Source organism: Phaseolus vulgaris, chromosome 3 (genome assembly GCF_051622355.1).
Source record: "Phaseolus vulgaris cultivar YP4 chromosome 3, ASM5162235v1, whole genome shotgun sequence".
Lineage (NCBI taxonomy): Eukaryota > Viridiplantae > Streptophyta > Magnoliopsida > Fabales > Fabaceae > Phaseolus > Phaseolus vulgaris.
In genome coordinates this window covers 35307931-35321451 of record NC_143500.1, presented here as the reverse complement: position 1 = coordinate 35321451, position 13521 = coordinate 35307931, and the positions used below count along the sequence as shown (strand labels likewise).

Here is a 13521-nt window from a genome sequence, read left to right as displayed (position 1 = left end):
CCGAACCGCATGGACCGTAACCGTTACATTTATCTACCTTCGCTATTTTTGTTCTCTTGTTTAATAAATAAGCACGTGCCGTACAAGAATAAAACAAAATATATCCTATGGCGTAGAAATTAGAAAAAGAAAAAAAAAAATCTAATATGGTTTAAATTAAACGATAATTAAAACATAAAATTATTAATGTTCCTTTGGATATTATTTTAATTTAATAGTTTCTCCATTAAATATTTATATAATTCAATTAATTAATTATAAGATTGTCAAGTGTAATTATAAAAAAAGTTGGCTACAAAATAGAACATGGAATTGCCCAGTTGCGAACTGTTTTGGTTGATGTATTATTGATGTTGTTAATAAAGAAACAGTGTGAGAGACGTGATGAGATGATTTTGGTGTTCCAAAAATAGATTTGATTTGGACCTAGGCAAAGAGTATTTCCATACAAGTGGCAAGAAAGGAAGAGTCATGAAAACGTGGCTGTCCAAAGGAGTTTCCTAAAATGGACACTCACAAAGATAAGCTACTCCATCACCTTCCTCTCTTTTTTTCTCATTAAAATACTCTTTCTCATTTTTTTCCAGCTTCTATAAATTCAACACAGAACACACTTGTGTGAAAACACAACACTTTAACTCCTCACACTCCTTTGCAACTCTTCAACGCTTACCAAACCAAACACACACTTCCAACTTCAAATCAGTGCCATGGGAGATGAAATGGCAAGAGTGAAAGCGGAGATCTTCGACGACAGCGAAAGCGATCTCCACGACGACGTTTTCAGCGAGAGCAAGGCCTCCGGAGTGACGGAAGACCCAACCACGGTTCACGTCAAAGAAGAGGTGGATGACGGCGCCGTCAACGGTTTCATGGATAAGATGCCGAAAACGATGGAAGGGCTGCACGAGATGGGTCCCCCACCGTTCCTCAAGAAGACCTTCGAAATGGTGGAGGACTCCCACACTGACCCCGTTGTGTCCTGGAGTCAAACTCGCGATAGTTTCGTCGTTTGGGACTCCCACGAATTCTCCAAAACCCTTCTTCCCAAATACTTCAAGCACAGCAATTTCTCCAGCTTCGTTCGCCAGCTCAACACCTATGTCAGTCCAATTTTCCACAGTCTTAAGTTTCTTCTATGTCTCCTTAAATTTCTCTGACCTTAACCTTCTATTCTACCTCTCTCTCCTCCCCTTTCTCAAAAATACTGCTCACATCATAAGACATCAAATTTCTATATTTTTTATAATTTTATTGATTAAGATCAAATATTCAAATCTATAAAGAAACCTTTTGATTTAGATCAACTGGTGCGACACGAGTCATTCTTCCAAATTATTAATTTTGAGTTTGAAGTTTTACCGGGCATCTCTGAAACGAAAGTTTTGTAAACTGTATAAATTAAACCTTTGTTTAATAAATTATGATTTCAGAATTTTACTAATTAGTTCGGTCAATTTATTGCAACATTTAATAATATTATAGTTTTTAGTCTGATTGCGTACATAGTAAAGGGTTCTCTGTGAAGTGATTCGATTAATCTGTGTTTAATATCATTATTGTGATGTAAACGAAGTATTTATGGTTGAACGGGTACAGGGCTTCAGGAAGGTTGATTCAGACCGTTGGGAGTTTGCGAATGAAGGATTCCAAGGAGGGAAGAAGCATTTGCTAAAGAACATAAGGAGGAGGAGTAAGTACACCAGACTGCATCAGGGAGCTTTCACTATGGTGAAGCCCGGCGTGGAGGCTGAAATGGAGAAACTGAAGAAGGACCAGAACATTTTGAAGGTTGAAATTCTGAAACTGAGGCAGCAGCAGGAGAATTCGCATGTTCAGCTCACAAATGTTCAGGAGAGAGTTCGGTGTGCAGAGATGAAGCAGTATCAGATGATGTTTTTCCTCACTAGAATGGCTAGAAGGCCCGCGTTTGTTGAGCAGTTAATCCAAAAGATTAGGAGAAAAAGAGAGGTTGATGGTAACGACATGGTTAAGAGGCCTAGATTGATGGGAAACCCCTGCTCTGTACCCTTCCCCAAGACCATGGGGACAACCCCTAATGTTGATTATAGACACCAAACTCATAAACAATTCCCCTCAATGCAATCCGAGCTTGAAGGATTTCTGTCTGAAACTGTGAACATCAGCAAGTTGGAGCACCCAACTCCCTCTCCTTTGGAAGATGAATTATGTAACTCTGTGCAAGGATTAAGGGCCCATGGTTGTTCCAGCGCAAATGCGCCAGATGCTTCTTCTGCCTATCATGTTATGTCAGAAAAACTAATGCGGGAAAATTCTCTAGTTGATGAAGAACTAGATGTCAATGACTCGAATATCTATCTTGAATTAGAGGATTTGATCACTAAGCCAACGGATTGGTCTCTTGGATCTACATTTGGATTGGTGGAGCAAACTAGTTGAAATGATCTCATTAGTGTCGTTGTCCCTTTTGTAGTGGTAATCTTCCTCTCCAAAACTCTGTGAATGTTTAGTTCTGAACAATGTGGTCCATAATGTTGCATTTGGCATTGTATGCAGGGTGCAATTTCAGGTTGCAGGAGTGTGTGTGTGAAGATGCTCTGCTGCTACACATGATGAAGAGCTTAATATTATATGGCTCTTCATTTACCAGCTTTGAAAGTGCAGGACCTAGTTGCTCGCCCCAGCTTTTTATATGATGAAGCGAGACTTTTCATGTTTCTGTTTGGTGGGGTCCAAATTGTTCATATGTTGTATAGCCCTTTCTTCCCTTCGTGTTCCTTTCGTTAACTTAGGGTCTTAAGTCATATATCAGCTTGCTCATAGCTAAGACTTTTAAGATGTAGTACTTAACTATGTAGGTTGTAAATTTGTATTACATAACTTGGTTTATAGTTCAATACTTCCGGCTTATAATCACGTCCCTGTTCCGTTTCAGGCTTTATCTAATTTAACCTGTCCATTCCTTTATCTCCTAGAAATAGTAATCATCAACTTCGTGAATCACTTTAAGATTTAGGTTTTCAAGATAATTTTGGAGAAATCTCTGTTTTCAGAGCTGCTATAATCTGTCTTTTTCCTTGTCTCAGATTTTTGTGAATCACTTCTCTCAACTGAGAAATGTTGTTTTGATATTTCGAAAATCACAACGGTTAGGTTATTCAGTTACAATCAACACATGATTATAATAGTAACTTACACAGAACTTAGTCTTAAGACATTCTACTAGAAACTCGCTCGCTTATAGATTAAAAAGAAGAATATTATTACAAAACATATTTTTTAATTGTAATGGTGGTAATATTAACTTTTCAATATATTTCTTTATTATCATAAAAATGGTGGGTTGTGTTTCATGGAAGCTTACTTTCTTTGACCCCCAGTTTTACATGGGGGTTGTTCTTATTTTGATATGCAAACACAACCATTGCTAGAACTTCCGATTTTCCACTAAACTGAAAAAGGAACAACTCCAATCACACAGCTTTGAATTCCACAACCAACTCATGGTTCATGGTCGTGTCGTGGATATGCATATTGGGAAAACTAAAAAAATTAATGTTGTATCTGCATATACATTTATTTTCTAATTCGAAGGTGTGTTGGAAGATTGGTCGTGGAATTCAAAGACTGCTCTCATTTCTCTCACTTCCAAGTTTGTGACACGTTTAAACTGTGAAGACGCGCTAATCGAGAAGGAGAAGTATTTGTCGTTGTAAAAGCCAAGAGAGTCACAGTCATACACTCATCTTCTTTATTTATATTCAGCAACTAATAACATACCAAAAAAATCAAGAGCAAGAACGGTAAATCATTCTTCTTATGTCTAATAGTTTGAACTTTCTTTTATAACAGGTTCATCAATTTGCACATAGGAACTAAGACATTATTGTTTGTTTCATTTCTTTGATTTTTCTCCTCTTTCAAAATGGTTTCAAATTACAAATTAAAATAACTCTAAACTTTGAGGGGGTATGATTTTATTTTGTGCAGATAAATTGAAGTGCGCAGCTCCATGGGATTATCACTTTCCTTGCTCCAATCTGCGTGGGAAGAAATTGCTGGAAAGTTTCTCTTTTATCTCAACGTTAGCTTTGCTTCCAAAGATGGGACCTTGATTTTAAGGGCATCTAGCTTCAAGAAAGGAGAATAAAAAAACTGGTAATGTTCTGTCAAACGGATCCAGAAGTTCAAACCGGTTAAGGGATGATAGACCCCAATGTATGACCCTTGAAAGATATTTTTCGCTTGTTCAAGATGAGGAGAGCATGGATTGGAATAATCTTGCTAAGGTTTTGGATGGTGATTTAGGTTGATGTTGGGGATGGCAAAGAAATAAATCTTAAGAAGTGGCCAAGGAGCACTCTACAAGGCCAATGCATTAGATATCTTGGACCAGTAAGTTATATCACTTCTAAGCACCACAAGGGCCTTTTATGTGGGGCGAAAACAGAAGGGTACATTCCAACACTCAAGTTTTCTTTCTGGTGGTCCTTGAGGTACAATATACAAAACTGGATGACACAACATAATCATAACCAAACCAAAATCATTATTATAGTTATCAAATTTTGCTACATGCTCAATAATGCAGGCTATTTGGCCATATAGTGGTCATTATCACCCAACAGAACAGAAGAGCATTTCAAAGAATTTGTAAGCTTTCTCGAGGAGCACAAAGTAGACCTCACCAATGTAAAGATAAGTGTTTGGTCCTCTCCAGAATTGCAAACTAGACTACACATGCTACCAACTTACTGAAGCAAATTATGAATATCTAATTGTTGCTTGTTTCATGCAGAGATGTGGTACAGATGATGACAGATACTCCTTCCCTTGCTGGGACTAACTCATTTACTGTCACTGATGAATCACAACAAACTATGGGCCCTACTCTAATTTCTCACACAGGCCCATCGAGTATAATCAATGTGAATAAAGGCAAAGTGGACGAAAAAGATGATGCAGCAACATTTAACCTTTCCAAGAGGTGCCAATTTCTTCTTGCACAATATCAATTCTAACCTATTGTAACCTGCAACTTATCATTTTTTTAAAATTTTCAAAATTATCCTTATTTCGAATTTGAAAATCTAAAATAATAAATATAATTCAAAACTAAAAAAAATATTCTGAACAAAAAAATATGAAATAAAAAATTGAAAATGCATTCTAGATAAAAATTCTAGAATTCAAAAATATGTTCCGAAAATTTAAATCTAAAATATTTTCAGATAAAAGGTTCTAGAAGTCATTTTTATTTACACCCTTCTTTTATTTAAGGTTATTTACGTCATTTCGAAGAAGTATTTTTATCATTTTCAATAAGAGGGGAAAATTTCTTCTTGCATCATATCACTTTTAACTTGCATCCTATTATCTTTTAAAATTTTAAAAATATCTTCTTTGAAAATTCAGAATAATAAATATAATTCAAAACTAAAAAAATAAATTTTGAAAAAAAATTCAAAACATAAAATTGAAAATGCATTATGGATAAGAATCTTTGGAATTAAAAAATGTGTTTTGGAAATTTAAATTTGGAATATTTATGGAAAAAGAGTTATAGGATAATTTTTATCCATACTCTCTTTTTATCTAAGGTTATTTTCCTCATTTTTAGGAACATTTTTATCATTTTAAATGGCAGATTAGATGCATGTTAAAATTGATAAGGTTAGGAAAAATTTGCCTAAAGAGCGTTGGAGGAAGTCAATTGACAATTGCTTCCTGCATGCCCCAATTTGTACCCGCACTCTCTCAATTTTTAAAGTGATTATTTTATCTTTCTTTAAAGTGATTTTCAGATTGACTATATTTTTCTAGAAATTATAAAATATATTTTTGGAACACATTCTCCAAAACAAGATAAGATTTCTGAAACAAAATTTGTGGAATAAATTATTTTGTAACACATGAAATACATTTTGAAATAAGTTTTCTAAAATAAATTTTCTTAAACGTATATAATATTTTTGGAATGTGTTCTCCATAATAAATCTTAGAAAACATTTTCTTTGGAACACGTGTTTCGGAGAAAAAAATTCTAGAACAAGAATTTTTTCAGCATTCTCCTCTTTTTCTTCTTTTGTAGCTATGATGGTGCATAAGCGGTGGCAGTAGGGGTGCAGGTTCAGAAATGGAGAGTGCAGGAAGTTATTGCCAGGTTAATTTGTCTCTAAGGCCCATTTCTGCACGCTTGAGCAACTATGGGCCGTATCTCTACATTTTTCTTCCTATATTCCTATTGGCAATTTCTTCCTGCACCCAATCAATTGTGATTGGCACCCGACAAACATTCTAAAACTCAATTTGTACCCTTGTCTTGTCATGTTTATTTTGAAAAAGTTTGTAGGGTGCGCTGATGCAGATGATGTCCTCAAACCTTCGCGCAACAATGGACGACCTTCGTGTTCCTGACTTCGTCTTTGTTTAAGGGGTCCTTCCACTCAACACTACGTTGCTGGAGAAATATCAACCAAGGTGCGAGGATGCGAACGCCCGTGCGAGAGATGGTGTTGGGTGTGTGATTGGGTGCAAAAATTATTAAACCCTAATTTCATTTTCATTAAGGGTAATTCAGTACTTTCACAAATGCAATTGGGTGCAGGTCCAATTTGATTGGGTATAGGGAGAATCAGCCATTCCTATTTTGTTCAAAATACTTAAATTATCTTTGATAGTTTTGGATGATTCTGAAATAGGAGTGTTATGTAAGCAGAAAATATTTACTGAATAGAAAATCTGGAAGAAAAAAAATCATCTCAAAATATCTTTTCTATATTTATAAACTTCTGGAATCATAAAATATTTTTCAGAAATATGTTCTGGAAACATTCCAAAAGGAGAAATCTAAGTCATTTTTAAAAGGGATAAAACAGTCTTTTTCAAAAATAATGGAGTGTAGGGAGAATTTTTTTGGGATGCAAGAAGAAACACCTGCAACTATGACCCAAATCCTTCTAGATGGGCCAAAAGTGAAGATGTCCCAAGGCTTGCATAGATGGGCTTGCCCGGATCAAGAAACCCAATTCCAAGCAGTTAAAAAGAGGCTGCTTCTTCCTGCACCTCCATACCTTCTTCTCTCACCTCCATATATTTTCGTAATTCCAAAAATGCCCCTTTGTAATATTCCGGATTACATAATCCGGAAGTCATTTTTCAAATTTGTAATTAGCTTCCGGATTATATAATCCGGAAGTCTTTTTTCATATGCATGATTACTTTCCGGATTACATAATCTGGAAGTCTTTTTTAACTTCCGGATTATGTAATCCGGAAGTCTTTTTTCAAATGCGTTTCCGGATTACATAATCCGGAAGCTATTCTATGGGGGTGGCACAAGAAGGATAAAATTGTATTTTCATGTTGGGTATGGAGGTGCCAGAAGAAGATATGGAGGTGCAGGAAGAAACAGTCTTAAAAAGATTATGAGATGATAAGACTAACAACAACTTTTCTCTCATTTACCATTTTGTTTCAATATCAACAACACTTTGTACATTATGAGATCATAGTTCTAACAATGGTCACAATAATTACGAACAATCAATTTCTTAATTAAATTTTGATTTGCATTATTTACAAAATAGATAATTTTGGCTTTTTAAATTTTTTCATGTAATCTCTATCCTTTATTTTTAATTACCCATAAATTTAGTCTTTAAAATTTCTAATTATCCACAACCACAATTTATTTCTATATGCAAGTTAAAAAAAGGGTTTGAGTTTGTAAAGAGCAAAATGACTATATTTGTTTTAAGAAGGTTACAATATTATTTTTGACCAAGAAACGAATAAAGTTAGAATCTAAGTGTAACAATGAAAAGTTAAAAACGCACATAAACCTCAGCAGAGTATTATTTTTCTTTTATTTCTCTCTCTCTAACTCTCATCGAATCTCTCTCTTCTCTCTTCATTTTTACTCCATACATCACATCTATTTTAGAATTTGATCGGACCATGTTGTAGCTGAGGAGTTAAGGAACATTTCTACCCGATCAGATTTTCAAACAAAGTAAGTTCATTTATGCTCTAAAGATCTTTTATTCTCAATTTTTTCTTAAGATTTAATCATCAATCTTGATGGGATCAGTTGAAAAGAGTAATTCTCTCAGCTTATTCTATTATATATTGAATTCTTGTTCCGTTTCGATAACTTGCATTAGGGCCATTAAATCTTGAAGCTTATCCAGAGGAGATAAAATTTTAGAAGTTGACATCAGTTGTCATTCTGTTTGTTGAATATCTTGAATGTGTATATCCATGTGGGATCTATTTGATCACTTTATGTTTGGATTTGAAGAAGATTGAATAATAGAAAAATTGATCAATGTAATCTTTTGATTTAATTGTGTATATTATAAAATTTTATTTTTACTAACTTGCCCTTACTTTTCTTGTTGTGTTGTGAACTGTGATGATTGTATTATGTACACGAGCAAATGATCATATAGGTTCAAAGGGTCTTGTTTTTTAAACTTATATTTTGTAAATATTTGTATTTCTATAAGTTATTATGAATGTTTTTGAAAAACTCTAAATTTGTATAAAAATATATAAAACTTATATTGTAATAGTTATATGTATTTTTAAGGTGTTACACTAAATATGTCTGTTAAAAATATTCCATATATAATTTTTTTAAGTTATTTAAGAAAGTTGTAGAAAAAGTTTTAAAATAAAACTCTAGGTTATATAATAAAGAAGTATGTACGAAACTATAATCTTAACATCTTTATTATAAACTACAAATGGAACCCTTTATTATAGTTTTAAATCCATGTAATTAATAATTAAGTTTGCTTTATATAATAATTAGGGTGATAAACATACGTGATTAACATATTATAAATTCATGATGCAGGAAAAAACTTTTCTTTTTCAATTACATGACATAGATCATTCCAATCAGTCAAATTGAACACCTCATGACTTCTTCATTAAGTTAATCTCATCTTTTGTTTTTTTATTTTACTTGGAATCACCAAGTCAACTTTAGGTCACTGCCCTACGAGTAATCGAAGATAGTTTGATGTATTTTTAAAAATTAAATTAAAAGGGCTCATTATATTAAATTAATTATTAAAATTTAGATTACTTTAAGATAGACTCGCTTGTACTAGATTAAATTATACTTTATAAATTGAAAAAAATATAAAATGTTAAATAATTTAAAAACAATTTATAATAAATTTGATTCCACTAATGTTATGATACAATTTAACTCAATTAATTCAAAATCACCATATAACTCAGTCAGTTTTATTAAATAATTTATAAACTTTAATTCAAGTTTACAATTATTTAGTTACATTTATGCATTTTACTCATCTATTAATTATTGAGCTGTTTTGTGGTCAAATCACGTCTTCTTATGTTATCAATTATGTTATTTAGGTAATCTAGAAACATTTTATATATATATATATATATATATATTGTAAAACGTTGTTAACACTCCATTTTTACGTTTTTTTAAAGAAATATATATTTGTACTTTGATCACCACGCGATTTAAATATTACTTGATCTGAACCTAAATTATGCATTTTTTTTAAACATTATTAGTTTTTTCAACTTTAATGGATTTATTTACGATAAATATTTTTCATGGGACATTTGTGAGAATTGTTTATTTTCGTTTGTTTGAGTTCTAGTTAATTTTATTAAGGGGGTTGTTAAATATATATATATATATATATATATATATATATTATTTTACATGGATAATTAATTTGATGTGTAATTATTTATTTAACATGCTTTTCATTTTTCATACAACAAGTTATGTTTTTAATACAAATTGCATTATTTATTTTTGTTCTTAGTACATTAATCAAAGTTTAACCAATCTAAATATACCACGTCTTGATTTATGTAGGTATTGTATCAATTACCGCTAATAAATAATAATACAATATTAAATTTAATTATTTTTTATTACGTCTATTAATAATTTTTTTTTAGTTTTTATCTAATTTAACTTGTTTTATATTTGTGTATTTAAATTTTTAAAAAATAGTGATACATTTAGTTGTTTTAATGCTTTTATTTTATAACATTCAATCAACTAATTCACATTATTAATAATGGTTTATTTAATCTATTACAATTATGTTATCTTGAATTTATAAAGTGTCCTAAAATAACTCCTAATATGTTAATAATTTTCACATGTGTTTTTAATAATTTAATTTAGAATTTAAATCTTAACAATATCATTTTTTTAGTATAATGTTGAGAGGAATTTTGAAATATTATCTGTATTATTTCATGATTAAAAAATGTTATATAGTGTCCTCGTGTTTTGTTAATTTCAATATTTTAATTTATGTTTGTTATGTATTATTTTTCACTCTTTGGTTATTAATATATATTATTTAATTTTTTACTAATGGTAAATGTGAATAATTCTATTATAATATCTAAAATATTTTCAAAAATAAACTTAAAATGTAAAAAATGATTATTTGGATTCATTAAGATGAGACGTCTTTCTACTAACGAAGTTTAAATAAATTTATTTTTTAGAGAAACTAAAATTGATTTTGTTATGAAAAACTTTTCGAGTGTGAACAAGAGTGTTGTAGATGTGTTTTCTTTTGCAATATCATGGAATATCTTATTTGACAACAATAAAAGGATCATCAAATGAGTAAGGTTGAAACAATTCTTCTTATTGAACCTTTCAAACTTGAGATTGATATTTATTCTATGTTACAATAATCTTTATCATTAACAACAAACAAAAATTAATAAAACTATATCTTGTACCAATTTGTTGTGCATAACATGTTAAAATAGGCACACAAACAGTGAAAAAATTAGTATAACACAAGTCATGAAAAACACATTCTCAAGACGAATTAACAAGGAACATATAAAACAATGTAACAAACAAAATTTTATATTGTTTATTAAGTTGTGTAAACATTTTTTTTATAAAGAGGACAAATGCTTTTATAAAAAACATTTTGGGATTGTTGAGAGTTGGTTAGAAACACTTATGAACTCCTACCAACTGAGCAAAACCATTTATAGACGATTGTTAATACACCTGATAAGAAACAACACAACTAGAGAGTTTAACAAAATAAATGTCATTAATAAGTAACATGTTTTATTAGATAAACTAAATTATTAGACTTTAAACCTTTTGATGATAGAAAATAGTCATCACACAAGATTCTATAACAACAAATATCAATTGTGACATCAACCGAAATGATTATGTATAGAAGATATTGATGTTCAAACATAAATATAGTGAGAGAGACTTTACGAGTTATGGAATTATACTAAGACAAGAATATTTGTAAAGAAAATTGTGAGACACAAACAACATAGGTGGAATGCATGCAAAAAACTAATGTTAAAATATATATCATAAGTTAATAAAAGTAATGGTATATGCGTTGATTATTTAACTATGAGGAAAAATACAAGAGTTTTAAAAAGTAATAACATTTTGTGTGGTATCACAAATTAGGAAAAAGAAAAGATTGGAGTCACGAGTCATGTTAAGGAAGAAAGTAACAAAAAACAATGAGTTATTTCTTATTTGGAAAACAGATAAGAAAAACATATGTTAACTACTGCATGAGATCCAATCATGTTATGTTTATCAATGCATGTTTAATTTGGAATTGTAGATGAATGGGGTGAGAGATGCTTTGTGTTATTAAGGAATATGATACAAGTATTTTGTGTCTTTTATATATATACATTAGCAAAGATAAAATGCAAAATATTAAACGTTGTTTTATTCATAATAAATATTTTATTATCTGTGCATAAGGATACGTTAGAGGTATCATGTGCATCAGATTAAAAAAGAAGAAAAAATAGTAGGTGGTTGAGAAATCCATACACTTCTCTACATTTATATGAGATATAAAAGCAAATGTTGGTTTCTAACAATGGATTTTAATGGAGAAATTTATGTTGAGTTGCAATTAAATGCGCGAGCCCTTAGATTTTTATTGGGGGATTTTAATTCAATGTTTGTGAGCATGAAAGATATGAAAGAAGTGGTGAGTTCCATTTGACATATTAATAGATAATGCATTTCATAAAATGTGTATGTGATTTATTGACATTAACTTGAAGATGTCGTGTACACTTGGAGTAAAAGTTGAATGTCTATTTATTTTGATCAATTAAAAGAGTTGAGTTTCCAAAGACTAGGTTGGTTCATCTAAATCCAATTAAATATAATTACTATCCTTAAATTAAATTTAAATACTAAAGTAAGATACGAGTTTTTTTTTAATTTAAATTAACATTACTTACTCACGAGTCTTTTATAAACTTGATTAATATAAAATGAAATTATCATTATCATTGGAATAACAAGTGAAACATATAAAAGGATTATTCAAACAATAAAAACACACATAATAATATATCTTTGGAAAAAAAATATAGTAAAAAGACAAAGTGGATTCTTACATAAATTGATCCCATACCATATCCCATGTTTAGAATGTTCAAAAGGAACTTTTGGAAGGAATATGTACAAATGTTGGTTTGGAGAGAATTGTTATGGTTTAAAAATGTTGTTGTAATTGGTTATATATTGGAGGTAAAAATATTAGATACTTGTATAATGCAACAATTGTGAGTAGGAGGAGATTGAATTGAAATACAATAAGGAACTTGCAATTATGGTCACTACTCATAAAGCTTTGTTCTAAAACATAAACAAGTATGTTCTATATATCCTTACACTATGCTTTCTAGCTATGGAGGATGATGGATCCAAAGCTTTTGAACTTGGTAATTTATAAGCTATTTATTCTATCAAAATTAACAGAGTACTATAGGACATGCAGTGTGTGATTAATGGTAATTAAAAACATTTTCCCCCAAAGTTAAGCTATATTAAACTAAATATTTGTGAAAGATACTTTTATTGATATATGACTTTGGAGCTAAAGAGGGGTGTCAGACAAAGAAATCTCATTTTACCTTGTTTATTTTTTTTATTTTTTTCATATGATTGATGTAGAGTGATATTTTTTATTATTCAAACTTATATGTTCTTTACTCACTACAAAAACGTGGAAAATATCAAGACACTTTAGGTAACCTTTTTTTTAATTAAAAATACTTTCAAAATTAATATTGTTATAAATTAAAATTAATTTATACACGTTAATTTATGAAACCCTTTTATATTAGTTAGTTTAAAAATATGACTTTCTTAATTCATATATAAATTAATTTAAATATAAATTTTTAGTTTTTTTAAAAACTTTTACATGAATAACATTTCAGGAAAGAAAAAAATTGAAAAAAATGAATTAAAATTTTTACAAATTATTTTTCTAAAAACGGTTTCCTACTTATTTTTCAAAACTCTGATATTCAAGTTATACATGAGCTAATTTGAAGAGATAGTTAATTAATTAATTAATTCTATTTTTTATTCTCTAAAAGTATTTATGGACTTCTTCCAAACATGTCATTCTCTTAGGATGTGTTTGGATTAGAGGGTGTGGGGGAGTGGAAATTTGAGGGTGAGTGAGAGTGGAAGTG

The 13521-nt window shown here is 30.4% G+C and overlaps 1 protein-coding gene across 1 annotated transcript; it reads left to right on the top strand.

Moving 5' to 3' along the window:
* Positions 1–324: 324 nt before the first annotated feature.
* LOC137807216 (heat stress transcription factor A-2) lies at positions 325–2898 on the top strand. Its single transcript, XM_068607717.1, has 3 exons — positions 325–1103; positions 1600–2457; positions 2539–2898. The coding sequence occupies exons 1-2, from the start codon at positions 711–713 to the stop codon at positions 2419–2421; spliced, it is 1215 nt and encodes a 404-aa protein (XP_068463818.1). The 5' UTR covers positions 325–710; the 3' UTR covers positions 2422–2457; positions 2539–2898.
* The last annotated feature ends 10623 nt before the right edge of the window (positions 2899–13521 follow it).